Source organism: Oncorhynchus nerka, linkage group LG27, assembly GCF_034236695.1.
Source record: "Oncorhynchus nerka isolate Pitt River linkage group LG27, Oner_Uvic_2.0, whole genome shotgun sequence".
NCBI lineage: Eukaryota > Metazoa > Chordata > Actinopteri > Salmoniformes > Salmonidae > Oncorhynchus > Oncorhynchus nerka.
Window position 1 is genome coordinate 1,097,001 of NC_088422.1, and position 27,697 is coordinate 1,124,697.

Consider the following 27,697-nt stretch of genomic DNA (forward strand, 5'->3'; position numbering starts at 1 on the left):
TGGAGGGGTTAATACAGGATGGATGGATGGATGGGTTAATACAGGATGGAGGGAGGGATGGGTTAATACAGGATGGATGGATGGATGGATGGAGGGATGGGTTAATACAGGATGGATGGAGGGATGGGTTAATACAGGATGGATGGATGGATGGAGGGATGGATGGATAATACAGGATGGAGGGGTGGGTTAATACAGGATGGATGGATGGATGGAGGGATGGGGTTAATACAGGATGGATGGATGGATGGATGGGTTAATACAGGATGGATGGAGGGAGGGAGGGGTTAATACAGGATGGATGGATGGATGGGTTAATACAGGATGGAGGGAGGGATGGAGGGATGGGTTAATACAGGATGGAGGGATGGGTTAATACAGGATGGAGGGAGGGATGGGTTAATACAGGATGGAGGGATGGATGGATGGAGGGGTTAATACAGGATGGATGGATGGGTTAATACAGGATGTATGGATGGAGGGGTTAATACAGGATGGATGGATGGAGGGAGGGATGGGTTAATACAGGATGGAGGGATGGATGGATGGATGGATGGGTTAATACAGGATGGATGGATGGAGGGAGGATGGATGGATGGGTTAATACAGGATGTTGGATGGAGGATGGATGGATGGGTTAATACAGGATGGATGGATGGATGGATGGTTAATACAGGATGGATGGATGGATGGAGGGAGGGATGGGTTAATACAGGATGGATGGATGGATGGGTTAATACAGGATGGATGGATGGATGGGTTAATACAGGATGGATGGATGGAGGGATGGGTTTAATACAGGATGGATGGATGGATGGAGGGGTTAATACAGGATGGATGGATGGATGGAGGGATGGGTTAATACAGGATGGATGGATGGATGGATGGGTTAATACAGGATGGATGGATGGAGGGATGGAGGGAGGGATGGAGGTTAATACAGGATGGATGGATGGATGGATGGAGGGAGGGATGGGTTAATACAGGATGGATGGAGGGATGGGTTAATACAGGATGGATGGAGGGATGGAGGGATGGGTTAATACAGGATGGATGGAGGGATGGGTTAATACAGATGGATGGATGGATGATGGGTTAATACAGGATGGATGGATGGAGGAATACAGGATGGATGGAGGAGGGTTAATACAGGATGGATGGATGGATGGGTTAATACAGGATGGAGGATGGATGGGTTAATACAGGATGGATGGATGGATGGATGGATGGATGGGTTAATACAGGATGGATGGAGGGATGAGGTTGGAAGGATTAATACAGGATGGATGGATGGATGGAGGGAGGGGAATACAGGATGGAGGGATGGGTTAATACAGGATGGATGGAGGAGGAGGGGTTAATACAGGATGGATGGATGGATGGATGGATGGAGTTAATACAGGATGGATGGATGGATGGATGGAGGGGTTAATACAGGATGGATGGATGGAGTTAATACATGACAGGATGGATGGATGGAGGAGGGGTTAATACAGGATGGAGGGATGGGTTAATACAGGATGGATGGATGGATGGGTTAATACAGGATGGATGGATGGATGGATGTTAATACAGGATGGATGGATGGAGGAGGATGGGTTAATACAGGATGGATGGATGGAGTTAATACAGGATGGATGGATGGATGGAGGGTTAATACAGGATGGATGGATGGAGGGAGGGATGGGGATTAATACAGGATGGATGGATGGATGGATGGATGGAGGGGTGGGTTAATACAGGATGGATGGATGGAGGGGTTAATACAGGATGGATGGATGGAGGGGTTAATACAGGATGGATGGATGGAGGGAGGGATGGGTTAATACAGGATGGATGGATGGAGGGATGGTTATACAGGATGGATGGATGGAGGGTTAATACAGGATGGATGGATGGAGGGATGGAGGGGGGGGTAATACAGGATGGATGGATGGATGGATGGAGTTAATACAGGATGGATGGATGGGGATGGATGGGGATGGGTTAATACAGGATGGATGGAGGGAGGGATGGGTTAATACAGGATGGATGGATGGATGGAGGGATGGGGGTTAATACAGGATGGATGGATGGATGGGTTAATACAGGATGGATGGATGGATGGAGGGATGGGTTAATACAGGATGGATGGATGGATGGATGGGTTAATACAGGATGGATGGAGGGATGGGGGTTAATACAGGATGGATGGATGGAGGGATGGTTAATACAGGATGGATGGGAGGATGGATGGAGGGATGGGGTTAATACAGGATGGATGGATGGATGGATGGGTTAATACAGGATGGATGGATGGGTTAATACAGGATGGATGGATGGATGGATGGATGGAGGGGTTAATACAGGATGGATGGATGGATTAATACAGGATGGATGGATGGAGGGGTTAATACAGGATGGATGGATGGAGGGGGGGATGGATGGATGGATGGAGGGGTGGGTTAATACAGGATGGATGGATGGAGGGGTTAATACAGGATGGATGGATGGAGGGGTTAATACAGGATGGATGGATGGGTTAATACAGGATGGATGGATGGAGGGGTTAATACAGGATGGATGGATGGATGGAGGGATGGATGGGTTAATACAGGATGGGATGGATGGATGGAGATGGGTTAAGGATGGATGGGATGGATGGGTTAATACAGGATGGATGGAGGGATGGGTTAATACAGGATGGATGGAGGGATGGGTTAATACAGGATGGATGGATGGATGGATGGAGGGGGGTTAATACAGGATGGATGGATGGATGGAGGGATGGGTTAATACAGGATGGATGGATGGATGGATGGATGGGTTAATACAGGATGGATGGATGGATGGATGGATGGATTAATACAGGATGGATGGATGGGTTAATACAGGATGGATGGATGGATGGAGGGATGGATGGAGGGATGGAGGATGGATGGATGGATGGATTATGGAGGATGGATGGATGGATGGAGGGATGGGTTAATACAGGATGGATGGATGGATGGAGGGATGGATGGAGGGTTAATACAGGATGGATGGATGGATGGATTAATACAGGATGGGGGTTAATACAGGATGGATGGATGGGTTAATACAGGATGGATGGAGGGGTGGGTTAATACAGGATGGATGGATGGATGGGTTAATACAGGATGGATGGAGGGATGGATGGATAATACAGGATGGATGGATGGATGGAGGGATGGAGGGGTTAATACAGGATGGATGGATGGATGGGTTAATACAGGGATGGATGGAGGGGTGGATGGATGGAGGGGTTAATACAGGATGGATGGGTTATGGAGGATGGATGGATGGATGATGGAGGGAGGGGTTAATACAGGATGGATGGATGGATGGATGGTTAATACAGGATGGATGGAGGGATGGGGGTTAATACAGGATGGATGGATGGATGGGTTAATACAGGATGGATGGATGGAGGGGTGGAGGGGTTAATACAGGATGGATGGATGGATGGGAGGGATGGGTTAATACAGGATGGATGGATGGATGGATGGAGGGGTTAATACAGGATGGATGGATGGAGGGGTTAATACAGATGATGGATGGATGGATGGATGGATGGAGGGGATTTAATACAGGATGGATGGATGGAGGAGGGATGGGTTAATACAGGATGGATGGAGGGAGGGGTTAATACAGGATGGATGGATGGATGGAGGGGTTAATACAGGATGGATGGAGGGAGGGATGGGTTAATACAGGATGGATGGATGGAGGGGTTAATACAGGATGGATGGATGGATGGAGGGATGGGTTAATACAGGATGGATGGATGGAGGGGTTAATACAGGATGGATGGAGGGAGGGATGGGTTAATACAGGATGGATGGATGGAGGGATGGGTTAATACAGGATGGATGGATGGAGGGGTGGGTTAATACAGGATGGATGGATGGAGGGATGGGTTAATACAGGATGGATGGATGGAGGAGGGATGGGTTAATACAGGATGGATGGATGGAGGGGAGGGACAGGATGATGGATGGATAATACAGGATGGATGGATGGATGGAGGAGGGAGGGGATGGGTTAATACAGGATGGATGGATGGATGGGTTAATACAGGATGGATGGATGGATGGATGGGTTAATACAGGATGGATGGATGGATGGAGGATGGGATGGGTTAATACAGGATGGATGGATGATGGGTTAATACAGGGGATGGATGGAGGGGGTTAATACAGGATGGATGGAGGATGATGGATGGTTAAGGATGGATGGATGGATGGATGGAGGGATGGGTTAATACAGGATGGATGGATGGATGGATGGGTTAATACAGGATGGATGGATGGATGGATGGATGGGTTAATACAGGATGGATGGATGGATGGAGGGATGGGTTAATAGGATGGAGGATGGATGGATGGGTTAATACAGGATGGATGGATGATGGATGGGTATAGATAAGGATGGATGGATGGATGGAGGGGTTAATACAGGATGGATGGATGGATGGATGGATGGATGGAGGGGGGTTAATACAGGATGGATGGATGGATGGGGGGTTAATACAGGATGGAGGGAGGGATGGGTTAATTACAGGATGGATGGATGGATGGGTTAATACAGGATGGATGGATGGATGGATGGGTTAATATGGATGGATGGATGGGGTTAATACAGGATGGAGGATGGAGGGGTTAATACAGGATGGATGGATGGAGGGAGGGGTTAATACAGGATGGATGGATGGAGGGATGGGTTAATACAGGATGGATGGATGGATGGATGGAGGAGGGTTAATACAGGATGGATGGATGGAGGGATGGGTTAATACAGGATGATGGATGGAGGGAGGGATGGGTTAATACAGGATGGATGGATGGAATAGGGGTTAATACAGGATGGATGGATGGATGGAGGAGGATGGGTTAATACAGGATGGATGGATGGATGGGGATGGAGGGGTTAATACAGGATGGATGGATGGATGGATGGAGGGAGGGGTTAATACAGGATGGATGGATGGATGGATGAGGGGTTAATACAGGATGGATGGAGGAGGGGTTATGGATGGATGGAGGGATGGGTTAATACAGGATGGATGGAGGATGGATGGATGGAGGATGGATGGAATACAGGGATGGATTAGGGGTTATACAGGATGGATGGATGGAGGGATGGGTTAATACAGGATGGATGGATGGAGGGAGGGGTTAATACAGGATGGATGGATGGATGGATGGAGGGGTTAATACAGGATGGATGGATGGAGGGAGGGGTTAATACAGGATGGATGGATGGATGGAGGGGTTAATACAGGATGGATGGATGGAGGGATGGGTTAATACAGGATGGATGGATGGATGGATGGAGGGATGGGTTAATACAGGATGGATGGATGGAGGGATGGGTTAATACAGGATGGATGGATGGAGGGATGGAGGGGTTAATACAGGATGAATGGAGGGAGGGAGGGGTTAATACAGGATGGAGGGATGGGTTAATACAGGATGGATGGATGGAGGGAGGGGTTAATACAGGATGGATGGATGGAGGGAGGGATGGGTTAATACAGGATGGATGGATGGAGGGAGGGATGGGTTAATACAGGATGGATGGATGGATGGAGGGATGGGTTAATACAGGATGGATGGATGGATGGATGGAGGGGTTAATACAGGATGGATGGATGGAGGGGTTAATACAGGATGGATGGATGGAGGGAGGGATGGGTTAATACAGGATGGATGGATGGAGGGAGGGATGGGTTAATACAGGATGGATGGATGGAGGGAGGGGTTAATACAGGATGGATGGAGGGATGGGTTAATACAGGATGGATGGATGGATGGAGGGAGGGAGGGAGGGATGGGTTAATACAGGATGGATGGATGGAGGGAGGGATGGGTTAATACAGGATGGATGGATGGATGGATGGATGGATGGAGGAGGGGTAATACAGGATGGATGGATGGGAGGATGGATGGATGGAGGGATATACAGGGATGGAATGGATGGATGGAGGGGTTAGGATGGATGGAGTGGAGGGGGGTTAATACAGGATGGATGGATGGATGGATGGATGGATGGATGGGAGGGATGGGTTAATACAGGATGGATGGATGGAGGATGGATGGATGGGTTAATACAGGATGGATGGATGGAGGGATGGGTTAATACAGGATGGATGGATGGAGGGAATACAGGATGGATGGAGGGAGGGGTGGGTTAATACAGGATGGATGGATGGATGGATGGATGGGGGATGGAGTGGGTTAATACAGGATGGATGGATGGAGGGATGGATGGAGGGATGGGTTAATACAGGAGGGAGGGATGGGTTAATACAGGAGGGAGGGAGGGTTAATACAGGATGGATGGAGGGAGGGAGGGTTAATACAGGATGGATGGGTTAATACAGGAGGGAGGGAGGGAGGGATATGATATTTCTCAGCGATTAGGGAGAGAGAGACAAACTGACCAATCGTAGCTGTGTTTCCTCCTTGAGCTGTTTGCGTGCCTCCCCCAGCACCTGACCGTCTGCCAAGCTGTCCCCTGCCTGCGATGCCTGGGAAAGTCGTCATAATTACTTCATCCTACATATCAGGCTTCGTCCACCCTTGACATTTACATGCGATATCTGCGATCAGTATACGAAGATGGAAAAGACAGGTCGCGGTCTGATTGTGTTCAGAAGGTGGGACACATTGGATTTCTCCTCAGTATGGACCAATCAGGCTACCAGATACACATACAGTGGGTGATGTCATCAGCACTCTGCCCTCAAGTCTCCAGAAAACGTGTGTTTTGGGAGCGAGAGGTACCTTTTTATGTTCCTCACACGCTAGGAATGTTGGAGGAAATACGTTCCTAGCGTGTGAGGAAAGTTTTTGTCGGCCTGAAATGCTAGTCATCTAGCATACCGCTAAGCTCCTTAGCATTGCTTGCTAGCTAGTTACTAAGGCTGGGCAATATGGTCAAAATATCACATCACTCTATTTTTGGATAATAAAAGTTGTACATGTGCTTTATGAGTAGTAGGTGACCGTTGGGTGGTTTCAATGCCTCTTTCTCCATTCTGATTGTTTTATACTGTTCAATTTAACTTCTAATTTCCTGATTTTTCATCCATTTCTGCATTTGAGATCATTTCCACATATGGCTGCACGATGTGGGGCGGCAGGTAGCCTAGTGGTTAGAGGCAGGTAGCCTAGTGGTTAGAGGCAGGTAGCCTAGTGGTTAGAGGCAGGTAGCCTAGTGGTTAGAGGCAGGTAGCCTAGTGGTTAGAGGCAGGTAGCCTAGTGGTTAGAGGCAGGTAGCCTAGTGGTTAGAGGCAGGTAGCCTAGTGGTTAGAGTGTTGGGCCAGTAACCAGCAGGTAGCCTAGTGGTTAGAGTGTTGGGCCAGTAACCAGCAGGTAGCCTAGTGGTTAGAGCTTTGGGGCAGTAACCAGCAAGTAGCCTAGTGGTTAGAGTGTTGGGCCAGTAACCAGCAAGTAGCCTAGTGGTTAGAGTGTTGGCCAGTAACCAGCAGGTAGCCTAGTGGTTAGAGTGTTGGGCCAGTAACCAGCAGGTAGCCTAGTGGTTAGAGCGTTGGGCCAGTAACCAGCAAGTAGCCTAGTGGTTAGAGCGTTGGGCCAGTAACCAGCAAGTAGCCTAGTGGTTAGAGCGTTGGGCCAGTAACCAGCAAGTAGCCTAGTGGTTAGAGCATTGGGCCAGTAACCAGCAAGTAGCCTAGTGGTTAGAGCGTTGGGCCAGTAACCAGCAAGTAGCCTAGTGGTTAGAGCGTTGGGCCAGTAACCAGCAAGTAGCCTAGTGGTTAGAGCATTGGGCCAGTAACTGAAAGGTTGCTGGATCGAATCCCAGAGCTGACAAGATACAATATGTGGTTCTGCCCCTGAATAAGGCAGTTAACCCACTGTTCCCCTGAACAAGGCAGTTAACCCACTGTTCCCCTGAACAAGGCAGTTAACCCACTGTTCCCCTGAACAAGGCAGTTAACCCACTGTTCCCCTGAATAAGGCAGTTAACCCACTGTTCCCCTGAACAAGGCAGTTAACCCACGGTTCCCCTGAATAAGGCAGTTAACCCACTGTTCCCCTGAACAAGGCAGTTAACCCACTGTTCCCCTGAACAAGGCAGTTAACCCACTGTTCCCCTGAACAAGGCAGTTAACCCACTGTTCCCCTGAACAAGGCAGTTAACGCCACTGTTCCCCTGAACAAGGCAGTTAACAGACTGTTCCCCTGAACAAGGCAGTTAACCCACTGTTCCCCTGAACAAGGCAGTTAACCCACTGTTCCCCTGAATAAGGCAGTTAACCCACTGTTCCCCTGAATAAGGCAGTTAACCCACTATTCCTAGGCCGTTGTTGTAAATAAGAATTTGTTCTTAACTGACTTGCCTAGTTCAATAATGGTTAAATACTTCAAAATGAACAGTGGTTGTCCGTTTTACCTTGCGACTGGACTGGTTGGAGCTCTCCTCCTTGACCCGTTCTACATCCTCTTGTAGGGTGATGATCCTGTTGTTGGCTACTGCAAGCTGGACAGACCAGGTTTGAGTGTATTTGACCTTTATTTATACAGGTTTGTCTCATTGAGATAAAAATCAATTTTGCAAGAGAAACCTGTAAAATGTTCCACACCAGTGGAGAAATATCAGATTTACTTTCAGACAACCAAGGCTATTGATTACTGCATTGTTGGGTTTAGAGCTTGAAAGAATGGCATTTCACTTGACATTAAGACAACGTTCTGTTAACCTCGACACAACCCAGTTGTAGACTGCATGTTAAATCAAACTGTGGTCAAATAAAAAAATAAGCCAACCTCTTCAGTGAGCTTGGTGTTGGACTTCTCCATAGCGTCTACTTTGGCCTGCAGGTTGTTGACTGAAGCACTCAGGTGTCTGTTTAGCTCCTCAACGTAGTTCTTCTGGTCCAGGATGGCTGTGATCTGGCCATCCCTGGTGGTGGGGGGGAGAGAATTGAGAAATACTTGGAAGCAAAAGCCAGTTCATCTCACACTAGGGCTGGGAGGGCGCGGCACTAGGGCTGGGAGGGCGCGGCACTAGGGCTGGGAGGGCACGGCACTAGGGCTGGGAGGGCACGGCACTAGGGCTGGGAGGGCACGGCACTAGGGCTGGGAGGGCACGGCACTAGGGCTGGGAGGGCACGGCACTAGGGCTGGGAGGGCACGGCACTAGGGCTGGGAGGGCGCGGCACTAGAGCTGGGAGGGCACGACACTAGGGCTGGGAGGGCACGACACTAGGGCTGGGAGGGCACGGCACTAGGGCTGGGAGGGCACGACACTAGGGCTGGGAGGGCACGGCACTAGGGCTGGGAGGGCACGGCACTAGGCTGGGAGGGCACGGCACTAGGAGCTGGGAGGCACTAGGGCTGGGACGGCACTAGGGCTGGGAGGGCACGGCACTAGGGCTGGGAGGGCGCGGCACTAGGGCTGGGAGGGCGCGGCACTAGGGCTGGGAGGGCGCGGCACTAGGGCTGGGAGGGCACGGCACTAGGGCTGGGAGGGCACGACACTAGGGCTGGGAGGGCACGGCACTAGGGCTGGGAGGGCGCGGCACTAGGGCTGGGAGGCGCGGCACTAGGGCTGGGAGGCGCGGCACTAGGGCTGGGAGGCGCGGCACTAGGGCTGGGAGGGCGCGGCACTAGGGCTGGGAGGGCACGGCACTAGGGCTGGGAGGGCACGGCACTAGGGCTGGGAGGGCGCGGCACTAGGGCTGGGAGGGCACGGCACTAGGGCTGGGAGGGCGCGACACTAGGGCTGGGGGGCACGGCACTAGGGCTGGGAGGGCGCGGCACTAGGGCTGGGGGGGCGCGGCACTAGGGCTGGGAGGGTGCGACACTAGAGCTGGGAGGGCACGACACTAGGGCTGGGAGGGCACGACACTAGAGCTGGGAGAGCACGACACTAGAGCTGGGAGAGCACAACACTAGGGCCGGGAGGGTGCGACACTAGGGCCGGGAGGGTGCGACACTAGGCAGAGAAATTGAGTGTTTTTCCTGAAGAGAAAGACAGGATATACGTGGGGTTAAAGGTGAGGGGCTAGCGGTTACGACACAACCCTAAATCTGTAAACATGGGCACCCTAATTGATATTATCCTGGCTAGGTAACACCGTCACCACCGATAAATCCATGATAATCGAATACTTCAACAAGCATTTCTCAACGGCTGGCCATGCCTTCCTCCTGGCTACTCCAACCTCGGCCAACAGCTCCGCCCCCCACCCCCAGCTACTCGCCCACGCCTCCCCAGCTTCTCCTTTACCCAAATCCAGATAGCAGATGTTCTGAAAGAGCTGCAAAACCTGGACCCATACAAATCAGCTGGGCTTGACAATCTGGACCCTCTATAACTGTCCGCAGCCATTGTTCAACATCTCCTTCGTATCATCTGAGATCCCCAAGGATTGGAAAGCTGCCGCGGTCATCCCCGTCTTCAAAGGGGGAGACACCCTGGACCCAAAACTGTTACAAACCTATATCCATCCTTCCCTGCCTATCTAAGGTCTTCGAAAGCCAAGTCAACAAACAGATCACTGACCATCTCAAATCCCACCGTACCTTCTCCGCTGTGCAATCCGGTTTCCGAGCCGGTCACGGGTGCACCTCAGCCACGCTCAAGGTACTAAACGATATCATAACTGCCATCGATAAAAGACAGTACTGTGCAGCCGTCTTCATCGACCTGGCCAAGGCTTTCGACTCTGTCAATCACCATATTCTTATCGGCAGACTCAGTAGCCTAGGTTTTTCTAATGACTGCCTTGCCTGGTTCACCAATTACTTTGCAGACAGAGTTCAGTGTGTCAAATCGGAGGGCATGTTGTCCGGTCCTCTGGCAGTCTCTATGGGGGTACCACAGGGTTCAGTTCTCGGGCCGACTCTTTTCTCTGTATATATATATCAATGATTTTGCTCTTGCGCGGGCGATTCCCTGATCCACCTCTACGCAGACGACACCATTCTGTATACTTCCGGCCCTTCCTTGGACACTGTGCTATCTAACCTCCAAATGAGCTTCAATGCCATACAACACTCCTTCCGTGGCCTCCAACTGCTCTTAAACGCTAGTAAAACCAAATGCATGCTTTTCAACCGTTCGCTGCCTGCACCCGCACGCCCGACTAGCATCACCACCCTGGATAGTTCCGACCTAGAATATGTGGACATCTATAAGTACCTAGGTGTCTGGCTAGACTGCAAACTCTCCTTCCAGACTCATATCAAATATCTCGAATCCAAAATCAAATCTAGAGTCGGCTTTCTATTTCGCAACAAAGCCTCCTTCACTCACGCCGCAAAACTTACTCTAGTAAAACTGACTATCCTACCGATCCTCGACTTCGGCGATGTCATCTACAAAATAGCTTCCAATACTCGACTCTGCAAACTGGATGCAGTTTATCACAGTGCCATCCGTTTGGTTACTAAAGCACCTTATACCACCCACACCTGCGACCTGTATGCTCGGCTGGCCCTCGCTACATGTTCGTCGCCAGACCCACTGGCTCCAGGTCATCTACAAGTCTATGCTAGGTAAAGCTCCGCCTTATCTCAGTTCACTGGTCACGATGGCAACACCCAACCGTAGCACGCGCTCCAGCAGGTGTCTCACCGATCATCCCTAAAGCCAAAACCTAATTTGGCCATCTTTCCTTCCAGTTCTCTGCTGCCTGCGACTGGAACGAATTGCAAAAAGGGGCTAGTGAGGGGCTAGCGTTGTTAAGGTGAGGGGCAAGCAGTATTAAGGTGAGGGGCTAGCATTGTTAAGGTGAGGGGCTAGCGGTATTAAGGTGAGGGGCTTGCGTTATTAAGGTGAGGGGCTAGCGTTATTAAGGTGAGGGGCTAGCGTTATTAAGGTGAGGGGCTAGCGGTATTAAGGAGAGGGACTAGCGTTGTTAAGGGGAGGGGAAAGCGTTGTTAAGGGGAGGGGCTATCATTGTTAAAGAGATGGGCTAGCATTGTCAAGGGGAGGGGCTATCATTGTTAAGGGGAGGGGAACGCGTTGTTAAGGGGAAGGGCTATCATTGTTAAGGGGAGGGGCTAGCATTGTCAAGGGGAGTGGCTATCATTGTTAAGGGGAGTGGCTATCATTGTTAAGGGGAGTGGCTATCATTGTTAAGGGGAGGGGCTAGCGGTATTAAAAGAGGAACGCACCCTTCTGCCGTCTTGCTGCTTTGACCATCCTTAAGATACATGGAGAAATCTATCACCCCGACCTGCACAGGAAATACAACAGACTTACTTGTATGACCACATAACAACAGCTGCTACACTGATGGGCCACTGTTAATGCATACTGGGGGCCACTGTAAATGCATACTGGGGGCCACTGTAAATGCATACTGGGGGCCACTGTAAATGCATACTGGGGGCCACTGTTAATGCATACTGGGGGCCACTGTTAATGCATACTGGGGGCCACTGTTAATGCATACTGGGGGCCACTGTAAATGCATACTGGGGGCCACTGTAACTGGGGGCCACTGTTAATGCATACTGGGGGCCACTGTTAATGCATACTGGGGGCCACTGTAAATGGGGGCCACTGTAACTGTATACTGGGGGCCACTGTTAATGCATACTGGGGGCCACTGTTAATGCATACTGGGGGCCACTGTTAATGCATACTGGGGGCCACTGTAAATGCATACTGGGGGCCACTGTAACTGGGGGCCACTGTTAATGCATACTGGGGGCCACTGTTAATGCATACTGGGGGCCACTGTAAATGGGGGCCACTGTAACTGTATACTGGGGGCCACTGTTAATGCATACTGGGGGCCACTGTTAATGCATACTGGGGGCCACTGTAAATGGGGGCCACTGTAACTGTATACTGGGGGCCACTGTTAATGCATACTGGGGGCCACTGTTAATGCATACTGGGGGCCACTGTAAATGCATACTGGGGGCCACTGTTAATGCATACTGGGGGCCACTGTTAATGCATACTGGGGGCCACTGTTAATGCATACTGGGGGCCACTGTAACTGGGGGCCACTGTAAATGCATACTGGGGGCCACTGTAAATGCATACTGGGGGCCACTGTAAATGCATACTGGGGGCCACTGTAAATGCATACTGGGGGCCACTGTTAATGCATACTGGGGGCCACTGTAAATGCATACTGGGGGCCACTGTAAATGCATACTGGGGGCCACTGTAAATGCATACTGGGGGCCACTGTTAATGCATACTGGGGGCCACTGTTAATGCATACTGGGGGCCACTGTTAATGCATACTGGGGGCCACTGTAAATGCATACTGGGGGCCACTGTAACTGGGGGCCACTGTTAATGCATACTGGGGGCCACTGTTAATGCATACTGGGGGCCACTGTAAATGGGGGCCACTGTAACTGTATACTGGGGGCCACTGTTAATGCATACTGGGGGCCACTGTTAATGCATACTGGGGGCCACTGTAAATGGGGGCCACTGTAACTGTATACTGGGGGCCACTGTTAATGCATACTGGGGGCCACTGTTAATGCATACAGGGGGCCACTGTAAATGCATACTGGGGGCCACTGTTAATGCATACTGGGGGCCACTGTTAATGCATACTGGGGGCCACTGTTAATGCATACTGGGGGGCACTGTAACTGGGGGCCACTGTAAATGCATACTGGGGGCCACTGTAACTGGGGGCCACTGTAAATGCATACTGGGGGCCACTGTAAATGCATACTGGGGGCCACTGTAAATGCATACTGGGGGCCACTGTTAATGCATACTGGGGGCCACTGTTAATGCATACTGGGGGCCACTGTAAATGGGGGCCACTGTAACTGTATACTGGGGGCCACTGTTAATGCATACTGGGGGCCACTGTTAATGCATACAGGGGGCCACTGTAAATGCATACTGGGGGCCACTGTTAATGCATACTGGGGGCCACTGTTAATGCATACTGGGGGCCACTGTTAATGCATACTGGGGGCCACTGTAACTGGGGGCCACTGTAAATGCATACTGGGGGCCACTGTAACTGGGGGCCACTGTAAATGCATACTGGGGGCCACTGTAAATGCATACTGGGGGCCACTGTAAATGCATACTGGGGGCCACTGTTAATGCATACTGGGGGCCACTGTTAATGCATACTGGGGGCCACTGTAAATGGGGGCCACTGTAACTGTATACTGGGGGCCACTGTTAATGCATACTGGGGGCCACTGTTAATGCATACTGGGGGCCACTGTTAATGCATACTGGGGGCCACTGTAAATGCATACTGGGGGCCACTGTTAATGCATACTGGGGGCCACTGTTAATGCATACTGGGGGCCACTGTTAATGCATACTGGGGGCCACTGTAAATGCATACTGGGGGCCACTGTTAATGCATACTGGGGGCCACTGTTAATGCATACTGGGGGCCACTGTAAATGCATACTGGGGGCCACTGTAACTGGGGGCCACTGTTAATGCATACTGGGGGCCACTGTTAATGCATACTGGGGGCCACTGTAAATGGGGGCCACTGTAACTGTATACTGGGGGCCACTGTTAATGCATACTGGGGGCCACTGTTAATGCATACTGGGGGCCACTGTAAATGGGGGCCACTGTAACTGTATACTGGGGGCCACTGTTAATGCATACTGGGGGCCACTGTTAATGCATACTGGGGGCCACTGTTAATGCATACTGGGGGCCACTGTAAATGCATACTGGGGGCCACTGTTAATGCATACTGGGGGCCACTGTAAATGCATACTGGGGGCCACTGTAAATGCATACTGGGGGCCACTGTTAATGCATACTGGGGGCCACTGTTAATGCATACTGGGGGCCACTGTTAATGCATACTGGGGGCCACTGTTAATGCATACTGGGGGCCACTGTTAATGCATACTGGGGGCCACTGTAAATGCATACTGGGGGCCACTGTAACTGGGGGCCACTGTTAATGCATACTGGGGGCCACTGTTAATGCATACTGGGGGCCACTGTAAATGCATACTGGGGGCCACTGTTAATGCATACTGGGGGCCACTGTTAATGCATACTGGGGGCCACATATATATTCTATGGTACTAACCTGTAAGTCGAGGTCTTCTCCCTTCATACAGAGATTAGCATCGATGACGTTCAACCCAACCAGCAGTCCGGCGATCACGGCTCCTTCCTCCTCCATCATGAGAGCGTTGGACTCGTAGAACTCACTGAGCAGGTCCTTTCTGTTGATGATGGTCTTCATGTAATCTGACAGCTTCTTCTGCATCAGGGCCAATCGCAGCCAGGCCCGCCCTCTTCCTAATGGGGTTCTGGTGACGGACGGGGAGTTACACCAATCACATAACTCAACTGGTCAACAGGGGGATTAGGCCAATTATGTATCAACTACACAATGTGTGACATGTTTACACCAATCAGATACCAAGTGAACCGTGTGCGAGTGTCTACCATCGTAATCGAACCACACAGTGTTACTCCATCTAATACTGGGGGGGCTTTTACACCAATGAAACCTTAATTTAACCACACAGTGTTACTCCATCTAATACTGGGGGGGCTTTTACACCAATGAAACCTTAATTTAACCACACAGTGAACCACACAGTGTTACTCCATCTAATACTGGGGGGGCTTACACCAATGGAACCTTAATTTAACCACACAGTGAACCACACAGTGTTACTCCATCTAATACTGGGGGGGCTTACACCAATGGAACCTTAATTTAACCAGGCAAGTCAGTTACCAACAAATTCCTATTTACAATGACGGCCTACCCAGAACGACGCTGGGCCAACTGTGCGCCGTCCTATGGGACTCCCAATCACGGATGTGATATGACTTCCATAATAAAGGAATCACTGGAGTAAATGAGGGAGACCGAGTATATTGAAAGCAGGTGCTTCCACACAGGTGTGGTTCGTGAGTTAATTAAGCATTTAAAACATCCCATCATGCTTTGGGAGGGTCCCTGTATAAAAATGCCCAGCTGCCCATTATGTTGGCAACCATGGATAGAAGAGATCTCAGTGACTTTCAAAGACAGATCTCAAAGGAGTATAGAGGGTTTCAAAACCCTTAGCCTACAATTTCTGCACCCCAGAAATCAACATAACAAAATCCCCATCAAAATCAGTAGGTTCAAGCTAGAGAAATATTATTTTGCCTGGGCTGTCTCTCAAGCCTATGCATTCACCGATATCACCCTTCAGCACCTACTGTGGAAGGTGGCAGAGCTACAGCTCTGTTTGTCAGACCAGGAGACATCCTGAAAATCAGTCTTCTCCCAAAAACGCGTTTCAACAGGCCTATTAGGACCACTCTTGACAGATGAGACTATCCCCCCCCCATGTGGGGACAGGACATTTTGTCTGTCCCCACATGGAGAAAAAAAAAGCAATTTCAGGCTTAGGGGTTAGGTTTAGAATTAGGGTAAGGTAAAATAGGATTTTTAAATGGGAATCAATAGTCCCCACAAGGATAGTAAAACAAAACTTGTGTCACTAGATGTCAACCCTATAAAATAATACTTGAGACAGCATTTTCCACCACCATCAACAAAACAAAGGAGGGAATTTCTCATGGAGGAATGGTGTTGTTAGGCACAGCATTAGACAGGAAGAGGACATTAGGGACAGCGTTAGTCAGGAAGAGGACATTAGAGACAGCGTTAGTCAGGAAGAGGACATTAGGGACAGCGTTAGACGGGAAGAGGACATTAGGGACAGCGTTAGTCAGACGGGAAGAGGACATTAGGGACAGCGTTAGTCAGGAAGAGGACATTAGGGACAGCGTTAGTCAGGAAGAGGACATTAGGGACAGCGTTAGTCAGGAAGAGGACATTAGGGACAGCGTTAGTCAGGAAGAGGACATTAGGGACAGCGTTAGACGGGAAGAGGACATTAGGGACAGCGTTAGTCAGACGGGAAGAGGACATTAGGGACAGCGTTAGTCAGGAAGAGGACATTAGGGACAGCGTTAGACGGGAAGAGGACATTAGGGACAGCGTTAGTCAGGAAGAGGACATTAGGGACAGCGTCAGTCAGACGGGAAGAGGACATTAGGGACAGCGTTAGTCAGGAAGAGGACATTAGGGACAGCGTCAGTCAGACGGGAAGAGGACATTAGGGACAGCGTCAGTCAGACGGGAAGAGGACATTAGGGACAGCGTTAGTCAGGAAGAGGACATTAGGGACAGCGTTAGTCAGGAAGAGGACATTAGGGACAGCGTTAGTCAGGAAGAGGACATTAGGGACAGCGTCAGTCAGGAAGATGACATTAGGGACAGCGTTAGTCAGGAAGAGGACATTAGGGACAGCGTTAGTCAGGAAGAGGACATTAGGGACAGCGTTAGACGGGAAGAGGACATTAGGGACGGCGTTAGTCAGGAAGAGGACATTAGGGACAGCGTTAGTCAGGAAGAGGACATTAGGGACAGCATTAGACAGGAAGAGGACATTAGGGACAGCGTTAGTCAGACGGGAAGAGGACATTAGGGACAGCGTTAGTCAGGAAGAGGACATTAGGGACAGCGTTAGTCAGGAAGAGGACATTAGGGACAGCGTTAGTCAGGAAGAGGACATTAGGGACAGCGTCAGTCAGGAAGAGGACATTAGGGACAGCGTTAGTCAGGAAGAGGACATTAGGGACAGCGTTAGTCAGGAAGAGGACATTAGGGACAGCGTTAGTCAGGAAGAGGACATTAGGGACAGCGTTAGACGGGAAGAGGACATTAGGGACAGCGTTAGTCAGGAAGAGGACATTAGGGACAGCGTTAGTCAGGAAGAGGACATTAGGGACAGCGTTAGTCAGGAAGAGGACATTAGGGACAGCGTTAGTCAGTCAGGAAGAGGACATTAGGGACAGCGTTAGACGGGAAGAGGACATTAGGGACGGCGTTAGTCAGACGGGAAGAGGACATTAGGGACAGCGTTAGACAGACGGGAAGAGGACATTAGGGACAGCGTTAGTCAGACGGGAAGAGGACATTAGGGACAGCGTTAGTCAGACGGGAAGAGGACATTAGGGACGGCGTTAGTCAGACGGGAAGAGGACATTAGGGACGGCGTTAGTCAGGAAGAGGACATTAGGGACAGCGTTAGACGGGAAGAGGACATTAGGGACAGCGTTAGTCAGGAAGAGGACATTAGGGACAGCGTTAGTCAGGAAGAGGACATTAGGGACAGCGTTAGACGGGAAGAGGACATTAGGGACGGCGTCAGTCAGACGGGAAGAGGACATTAGGGACAGCGTTAGTCAGACGGGAAGAGGACATTAGGGACAGCGTTAGTCAGACAGGAAGAGGACATTAGGGACAGCGTTAGACGGAAGAGGACATTAGGGACGGCGTTAGTCAGACGGGAAGAGGACATTAGGGACAGCGTTAGACAGACGGGAAGAGGACATTAGGGACGGCGTTAGTCAGACGGGAAGAGGACATTAGGGACAGCGTTAGTCAGACGGGAAGAGGACATTAGGGACGGCGTTAGTCAGACGGGAAGAGGACATTAGGGACGGCGTTAGTCAGACGGGAAGAGGACATTAGGGACGGCGTTAGTCAGTCAGGAAGAGGACATTAGGGACAGCGTTAGACAGGAAGAGGACATTAGGGACAGCGTTAGTCAGGCGGGAAGAGGACATTAGGGACAGCGTTAGTCAGGAAGAGGACATTAGGGACGGCGTCAGTCAGGAAGAGGACATTAGGGACGGCGTTAGTCAGGAAGAGGACATTAGGGACGGCGTTATTCAGGCGGGAAGAGGACATTAGGGACAGCGTTAGTCAGGCGGGAAGAGGACATTAGGGACGGCGTTAGTCAGGAAGAGGACATTAGGGACGGCGTCAGTCAGGAAGAGGACATTAGGGACGGCGTTAGTCAGGAAGAGGACATTAGGGACGGCGTTATTCAGGCGGGAAGAGGACATTAGGGACAGCGTTAGTCAGGAAGAGGACATTAGGCACAGCATTAGACAGGAAGAGGACATTAGGGACAGCGTTAGTCAGGAAGAGGACATTAGGGACAGCGTTAGTCAGGAAGAGGACATTAGGGACAGCGTTAGTCAGGAAGAGGACATTAGGGACAGCGTTAGACGGGAAGAGGACATTAGGGACAGCGTTAGTCAGGAAGAGGACATTAGGGACAGCGTTAGACGGGAAGAGGACATTAGGGACAGCGTTAGTCAGGAAGAGGACATTAGGGACAGCGTTAGTCAGGAAGAGGACATTAGGGACAGCGTTAGTCAGGAAGAGGACATTAGGGACAGCGTTAGTCAGTCAGGAAGAGGACATTAGGGACAGCGTTAGACGGGAAGAGGACATTAGGGACGGCGTTAGTCAGACGGGAAGAGGACATTAGGGACAGCGTTAGACAGACGGGAAGAGGACATTAGGGACAGCGTTAGTCAGACGGGAAGAGGACATTAGGGACAGCGTTAGTCAGACGGGAAGAGGACATTAGGGACGGCGTTAGTCAGACGGGAAGAGGACATTAGGGACGGCGTTAGTCAGGAAGAGGACATTAGGGACAGCGTTAGACGGGAAGAGGACATTAGGGACAGCGTTAGTCAGGAAGAGGACATTAGGGACAGCGTTAGTCAGGAAGAGGACATTAGGGACAGCGTTAGACGGGAAGAGGACATTAGGGACGGCGTCAGTCAGACGGGAAGAGGACATTAGGGACAGCGTTAGTCAGACGGGAAGAGGACATTAGGGACAGCGTTAGTCAGACAGGAAGAGGACATTAGGGACAGCGTTAGACGGGAAGAGGACATTAGGGACGGCGTTAGTCAGACGGGAAGAGGACATTAGGGACAGCGTTAGACAGACGGGAAGAGGACATTAGGGACGGCGTTAGTCAGACGGGAAGAGGACATTAGGGACAGCGTTAGTCAGACGGGAAGAGGACATTAGGGACGGCGTTAGTCAGACGGGAAGAGGACATTAGGGACGGCGTTAGTCAGACGGGAAGAGGACATTAGGGACGGCGTTAGTCAGTCAGGAAGAGGACATTAGGGACAGCGTTAGACAGGAAGAGGACATTAGGGACAGCGTTAGTCAGGCGGGAAGAGGACATTAGGGACAGCGTTAGTCAGGAAGAGGACATTAGGGACGGCGTCAGTCAGGAAGAGGACATTAGGGACGGCGTTAGTCAGGAAGAGGACATTAGGGACGGCGTTATTCAGGCGGGAAGAGGACATTAGGGACAGCGTTAGTCAGGCGGGAAGAGGACATTAGGGACGGCGTTAGTCAGGAAGAGGACATTAGGGACGGCGTCAGTCAGGAAGAGGACATTAGGGACGGCGTTAGTCAGGAAGAGGACATTAGGGACGGCGTTATTCAGGCGGGAAGAGGACATTAGGGACAGCGTTAGACGGGAAGAGGACATTAGGCACAGCGTTAGACGGGAAGAGGACATTAGGGACGGCGTTAGTCAGGAAGAGGACATTAGGGACGGCGTTAGACGGGAAGAGGACATTAGGGACGGCGTTAGACGGGAAGAGGACATTAGGGACGGCGTCAGTCAGGCGGGAAGAGGACATTAGGGACGGCGTTATTCAGGCGCAGGTCTTACTTGAGTCCTGGCAGGTCCTTGACGCTGGCGGTGATCTCTCCAGCCTCAGGGGTGAGTTTCTCCACCAGCTCCAGGGCCCCCCAGAAAGACTTGTTCTGCCCCAGGAACGTCTTCTTGGCTGAGGGGGTCGGTAGAGGGCACGTTAGGCCAACAATACTACACAACACCAATGCTAAGATCATCCTGACAGGGCACTTCTAAGCATCCTGAATGAACAGAATCAGTAGGTTATAAATCTGTCACATTTACATCATCATAATCAGATTCCGTGTTTAATAGTCACATGTACAGGGATGCAGGTGTGATTGCAAGGTACAGTCAAACTTTCAGGTTTCCGAGCTCCAACATACAGGACGAGTGAAACGAGATAATGACAAATGGTATTAAAACTATAGAAAAAAATACACTATATACATAACTGTAGCAAGGACGAATAAATACATGTCCATTGGGGGTAGAGGCAGAGTAAAGACCATAAGAGAAGTAGCAGGGAGGAAGGGGTTGCAGGTAGCTGCAGGTGGCTATTCAGCAGCCAGTCCTTCCAGTTTTTCCCATGATGCTCCTTTGCTGCCCGGTCTGAGTGATTGATGGGAGAACAGGGCATGGCTTGTTGGCTGGGGTCCATGATGATCTTCTAGGCCTTCCTGCGACACCTGGTGTTGTAGGTGTCCTGTAGGGCAGGCAGTGGGCACCTAATACTGCGTTAGGCTGTATCACACTCTGACGCGCCTTGTGGTCCGTACCAGGCTGGGATGCTGTAACACTCTGACGCGCCTTGTGGTCCGTACCAGGCTGGGATGCTGTAACACTCTGACGCGCCTTGTGGTCCGTACCAGGCTGGGATGCAGATCAACAGTATGCTCTCGAAGTTACTTCTGTAGAACACAGAGCCCTCTGGGAAATGCAATATTTCTTCAGAATATTGAAGAGTCGCTGTCGTGCCATCACTACGATGTCCATGTGGTTAGACCATTTCAGATTCTCTGAGGTGTACGCTGACCGTCTCCATGGAGGGGAGTATCCAGCCTGATTCCTCCTGAAGTCCACAATTTGTATTTTTTTTATTTCACCTTTATTTAACCAAGTAGGCCAGTTGAGAACAAGTTCTCATGTACAACTGCGACCTGGCCAAGATAAAGCAAAGCAGTGCGACACAAACAACACAGAGTTACACATAAACAAACGTACAGTCAATAACACAAGAGAAAATAAAGATTTTTTGATTTATGTACAGTGTGTGCAAATGTAGAAGAGTAGGGATAAATAGGCCATAGAGGCAAAAATAATTACAACTTAGCATTAATACTGGAGTGATATACACCCCTCAAAAAAATAAAGGGAACACTAAAATAACACATCCTAGATCTGAATGAAGGAAATATTCTTATTAAATACTTTTTTCTTTACATAGTTGAATGTGCTGACAACAAAATCACACAAACATTATCAATGGAAATCAAATGTATCAACCCATGGAGGTCTGGATTTGGAGTCACACTTAAAATTAAAGTGGAAAACCACACTACAGGCTGATCCAACTTGGATGTAATGTCCATAAAAAAAGTCAAAATGAGGCTCAGTAGTGTGTGTGGCCTCCACGTGCCTGGATGACCTCCCTACAACGCCTGGGCATGCTCCTGATGAGGTGGCGGATGGTCTCCTGAGGGATCTCCTCCCAGACTAAAGCATCCGCCAACTCCTGGACAGTCTGTGGTGCAACGTGGCGTTGGTGGATGGAGCGAGACATGATGTCCCAGATGTGCTCAATTGGATTCAGGTTTGGGGAACGGGCGGGCCAGTCCATAGCATCAATGCCTTCCTCTTGCAGGAACTGCTGACACACTCCAGCCACATGAGGTCTAGCATTGTCTTGCATTAGGAGGAACCCAGGGCCAACCGCACCAGCATATGGTCTCACAAGGGGTCAGAGGATTTCATCTCGGTACCTAATGGCAGTCAGGCTACCTCTGGCGAGCACATGGAGGGCTGTGCGACCCCCCAAAGAAATGCCACCCCACACCATGACTGACCCACCGCCAAACCGGTCATGCTGGAGGATGTTGCAGGCAGCAGAACGTTCTCCACGGCGTCTCCAGACTCCAGACATGTGCTCAGTGTGAACCTGCTTTCATCTGTGAAGAGCACAGGGCACCAGTGGCAAATTTGCCAATCTTGGTGTTCTCTGGCAAATGCCAAACGTCCTGCACGGGGATGGGCTGTAAGCACAACCCCCACCTGTGGACGTTGGGCCCTCATACCACCCTCATGGAGTCTGTTTCTGACCGTTTGAGCAGACACATGCACATTTGTGGCCTGCTGGAGGTAATTTTGCAGGGCTCTGGCAGTACTCCTCCTTGCACAAAGGCGGACGTAGCGGTCCTGCTGCTGGGTTGTTGCCCTCCTAAGGCCTCCTCCACGTCTCCTGATGTACTGGCCTGTCTCCTGGTAGCGCCTCCTTGCTCTGGACACTACGCTGACAGACACAGCAAACCTTCTTGCACAGCTCGCATTGTTGTGTCATCCTGGATGAGCTTGGGGGTGCCTTGCTAATTGCCTATAATTTCCGCCTGTTGTCTATTCCATTTGCACAACAGCATGTGAAATTTATTGTCAATCAGTGTTGCTTCCTAAGTGGACAGTTTGATTTCATAGAAGTGTGATTGACTTGGAGTTACATTGTGTTGTTTAAGTGTTCCCTTTATTTTTTTGAGCAGTGTATGTGCAGATGATGATGTGCAAGTAGAGATGGGGTGCAAAAGAGGATAAGTAATAATATGGGGAAGAGGTAATTGGGTGTGCTATTTACAGATTGGCTTTGTACAGGTACAGTGATCGGTAAGCAGCTCTGACAGCTGATGCTTGATTTCACAGAAGTGTGATTGACTTGGAGTTACATTGTGTTGTTTAAGAGTTCCCTTTATTTTTTTAAAGCTTAAAGTTAGAGAGATTCTTCACCTTCAGAGATTTTTGCAATTCGTTCCAGTCATTGGCAGCAGAGAACTGGAAGGAAAGGCGGCATTAGTGAAGAAGGATTTAGATTTAGGTTATGATATCGTTTAGGACCTTGAGCGTGGCTGAGGTGCACCCGTGACCAGCTCAGAAACCAGATTGCATAGTGGAGAAGGTACAGTGGGATTCGAAATGGTCGGTGATGTGTTTATTAACTTGGCTTTCAAATATTTTAGAAAGGCAGGGCAGGATGGATATAGGTCTAAAACAGTTTGGGTCCAGGGTGTTTCCCCCTTTGAAGAGGGGGATGACCGCGGCAGCTTTCCAATCTCAGATGATACAAAAAGGTTGAATAGGCTAATAGGGGTTGCAACAATTTCGGCGGATAATTTTAGGATGAGAGAGTCCAGATTGTCTAGCCCGGCTGATTTGTAGGGGTCCAGATTTGGCAGCAATTTCAGAACATCAGCTATTTGGATTTGTGTGAAGGAGAAATGGGGGAGGTTGCTTGGGCAGGTTGCTATGGGGGGTGCAGGGCTGTTTACCGGGGTAGGGGTAGCCAGGTGGAAAGCATGGTCAGCCTTGGAAAAATTGAAATGATCGATTATCGTAGATTTCTCGGTGGTGACAGTGTTTCCTATCCTCAGTGCAGTGGGCAGCTGGGAGGAGGTGCTCTTATTCTCCATGGACTTTACAGTGTCCCAAAACTTTTTGGAATTAGTGCTACAGGAAGCAAATTTCAATTTGAAAAAGATATCCTTAGCTTTCCTAACTGATTGAGTATATTGGTTCCTGACTTCCCTTTAGAGTTGCATATTGCTGGGGCTTTTCAATGCTAATGCAGAACGCCACAGGATGTTTTTGTGCTGGTCAAGGACAGTCAAGTCTGGGGTGAACCAAGGGCTATATCGGATCTTAGTTCTACATTTATTGAATGGGGCAGGCTTATTTAAGATGGAGAGGAAAGCGCTTTAGAAGAGCATCCTCTACTGACGGGATGAGGTCAATATCCTTCCAGGATACCCAGGTTGGTTAGAAAGGCCTGCTTGCAGAAGTGTTTTAGGGAGCGTTTGACAGTGATGAGGGGTGGTGGTTTGACCGCGGACCCATTACGGACGCAGGCAATGAGGCAGTGACGCTGAGATCCTGGATGAAGACAGCAGAGGTGTATTTAGAGGGCAAGTTGGTCAGGATGATATCTAAGAGGGTGTCCATGGTTACAGATTTTGGGTTGTAACTGGTAGGTTCCTTGATAATTTGTGTGAGATTGTATTAAGCATGTCCCAGTTTAGGTCACCTAGCAGCACGAGTTCTGAAGATAAATGGGGGATAATCAAATCACATGGTGTCCAGGGCACAGCTGTGAGCTGAAGGGGGTCAATAACAAGCGGCAACGGTGAGAGACTTGTTTCTGGAAAGGTGGATTTTTAAAGGTAGAAGCTCGAATTGTTTGGGCACAGACCTGGATAGTAAGACAGAACTCTGCAGGCTAACTCTGCCCCCTTTGGTAGATTTATCTTGTCGGAAAATGTTATAGTTAGGGATGGAAATGTCAGGATTGTTGGTGGCCTTCCTAAGCCAGGATTCAGACACGGCTAGGACATCCGGGTTGGCAGAATGTGCTAAAGCAGTGAGTAAAAAAAACCTAGGGAGGATTCTAATGTGCCATTAATACAGGTAACGAGTGGAGGACAGAGGAGCCTCTTAAAGAAGAAGTTACAGGTCTGTGAGAGCCAGAAATCTTGCTTGTTTGTAGGTGACCAAATACTTATTTTCCACCATAATTTGCAAATAAATTCATTAAAAATCCTACAATGCGATTTTCTGGATTTTTTTCACTAATTTTGTCTGTCATAGTTGAAGTGTACCTATGATGAAAATGACAGGCCTCTCTCATCTTTTTAAGTGGGAGAACTTGCACAATTGGTGGCTGACTAAATACTTTTTTGCCCCACTGTATGTTGACCTGTTTAAAGGTCTTACTCACGTCGGCTACGGAGAGCGTGATCGCAGTCGTCCGGAACAACTGATGCTCTCATGCATGCCTCAGTGTTGCTTGCCTCGAGGCGAGCATAGAAGTGATTTAGCTCGACTGGTAGGCTCGTGTCACTGGGCAGCTCGCGGCTGTGCTTCCCTTTTTAGTCTGTAATAGTTTGCAGGCCCTGCCACATAAGACGAGCGTCGGAGCCGGTGTAGTAGTATGACAATCTTAGCCCTGTATTGACGCTTTTCCTGTTTGATGGTTCGTCGCAGGGCATAGCAGGATTTCTTATAAGCTTCCGGGTTAGAGTCCCGCACCTTGAAAGTGGCAGCTCTACCCTTTAGCTCAGTGTGAATGTTGCCTGTAATCCATGGCTTCAGGTTGGGGTATATACGTACAGTCACTGTGGGGACGACGTCCTCAATGCACTTATTGATAAAGCCAGTGACTAATGTGGTGTACTCCTCAATGGCATCGGAAGAATCCCGGAACATATTCCAGTCTGTGCTAGCAAAATAGTCCTGTAGTTTAGCATCTGCTTCATCTGACCACTTTTTTATAGACCGAGTCACTGGTGCTTCCTGCTTTCATTTGTGCTTGTAAGCAGGAATCAGGAGGATATAGTTGTGGTCGGATTTACCAAATGTGGGGCAAGGGAGAGCTTTGTACGCGTCTCTGTGTGTGGAGTACAGGTGATCTAGAATGCTTTTCCCTCTGGTTGCACATTTAACATGTTGATAGAGATTTGGGAGGACTGATTTAAGTTATATTAAAGTCTCCGGCCACTAGGAGCGCCGCCTCTGGGTGAGTGGTTTCCTGTTTGCTTATTTCCTTATACAGCTGACTGAGTGCGGTCTTAGTGCCAGCTTCTCTCTGTGGTGGTAAATAAACAGCTACGAAAAGTATAGCTGAGAACTCTCTAGGCAAATAGTGTGGTCTATAGTTTATCATAAGATACTCTACTGCTGGTGAGCAAAATCTAGAGACTTCCTTAGATTTAGTGCACCAGCTGTTGTTTACAAACATGCACAGACCGCCCCCCATATCCTCCTCTGTGCTGTTCTGTCTTGCCAGTGCAGCGTATATCCCTATAGCTGAAAATCCATGTCCTCATTCAGCAATGATTCCGTGAAACATAGGATATTACAGTTGTTGATGTCCCGTTGGTAGGATATTTGTGATCGTACCTCGTCTAATCTAAACTGTTGCCATTTCTTCCGGCGCCATTTTAATTTAATCTGGTGACGGAGTCGGCGTATTCATTGATGTTAATCTCCTGAGGCAACCCGGAACATATTTCAGTCCACGTGATTAAAACAGTCATGACGCCAGAATTCTGATTGGTCGGACGAACGCTGTATAGACCTGACCACCAGCACTTCCCTCTTGAGTCTTTGTTTTGAAGGCAGGGAGAAGCAAGATGGAGTCATGGTCGGATTTGCCAAAAGGAGGACGAGAGCGGGCCTTATACCCCGTGTCCAAAAGGCAGTAGCAGTGGTCAAGAGTAGATTTTCCACGAGTAAGACAGTCCACGAGTAAGATGTGTTGGTAAAAATTTGGGAGCATGGTTCTCAAATTATTATTATCAAAGATATGACTGAGGATTCTTGTTACACCAGAGAAAGAAGCCTACATCTATACAAACATGTCCCAGATCTGTTCTGCCAACCAACTCCTATGGTCACTCCTATGTCACGTTTGGTGAAACAAGACCGCACAAACAGATCTGGGACGAGAACAAACAATAACATAGGTAGGTAGCCCACGTCTCTGTACTTTTGAGTCCGTGTTTGAGGCAGTGCTCCATGACCACGAAGAACTGCTGTAACGGAGCGTAGTCAGAGTCCAGGGTCCTGCCCAGGTTCAGGGCCGACTCAATCAGACCCTTGATGCTCAGCTTAGCCATGTTCATCAGGTTCAACCGCTCGATGGCTATAGGGTCCTTCGGATCTGGACAGAGGGATAGAGGGAGAGAGTAGAGGAGGAAATAGAGGGACAAGTAGAAAAGATAAAGGAGAGTGGGAAGAGAGAGAAAGAAGAGATGTCAACAAACAAACCCTGGTACAATAGTCACCATGTCACCAACACTAGTTAAAGGCAGCAGCCAATCAAAACTGAGAATAGAGAGAGGAAGAATATCTTCCAACAGACAGAGCAACAAACCTTTTCACCCGTCAGCTCATTTCTGCGACAAATTGGACAAAATCATTGCATATTGCCAGGCCAAATGTCAGCATTGGAG

The 27,697-nt window shown here is 49.7% G+C and overlaps 1 protein-coding gene across 4 annotated transcripts in view; it reads right to left on the minus strand.

Annotated features, from left to right (window-relative positions):
- LOC115111146 (protein RUFY3) overlaps window positions 1-27,697 on the minus strand; it is a 105,230-nt gene that overhangs the window by 55,220 nt on the left and 22,313 nt on the right. For 3 of the 4 annotated variants that reach the window (XM_065011306.1, XM_065011309.1, XM_065011310.1), the window contains exons 2-8: window positions 27,232-27,405; window positions 20,526-20,643; window positions 15,041-15,266; window positions 12,147-12,208; window positions 8,790-8,925; window positions 8,416-8,502; window positions 6,443-6,529 (exon numbers count right to left, since the gene is read on the minus strand). In XM_065011306.1, the coding sequence (XP_064867378.1) occupies window positions 6,443-6,529; window positions 8,416-8,502; window positions 8,790-8,925; window positions 12,147-12,208; window positions 15,041-15,266; window positions 20,526-20,643; window positions 27,232-27,405 (890 nt within the window). The remainder of the gene's footprint in view (window positions 1-6,442; window positions 6,530-8,415; window positions 8,503-8,789; window positions 8,926-12,146; window positions 12,209-15,040; window positions 15,267-20,525; window positions 20,644-27,231; window positions 27,406-27,697) is intronic. The other variant, XM_065011308.1, reaches the window with a different exon arrangement.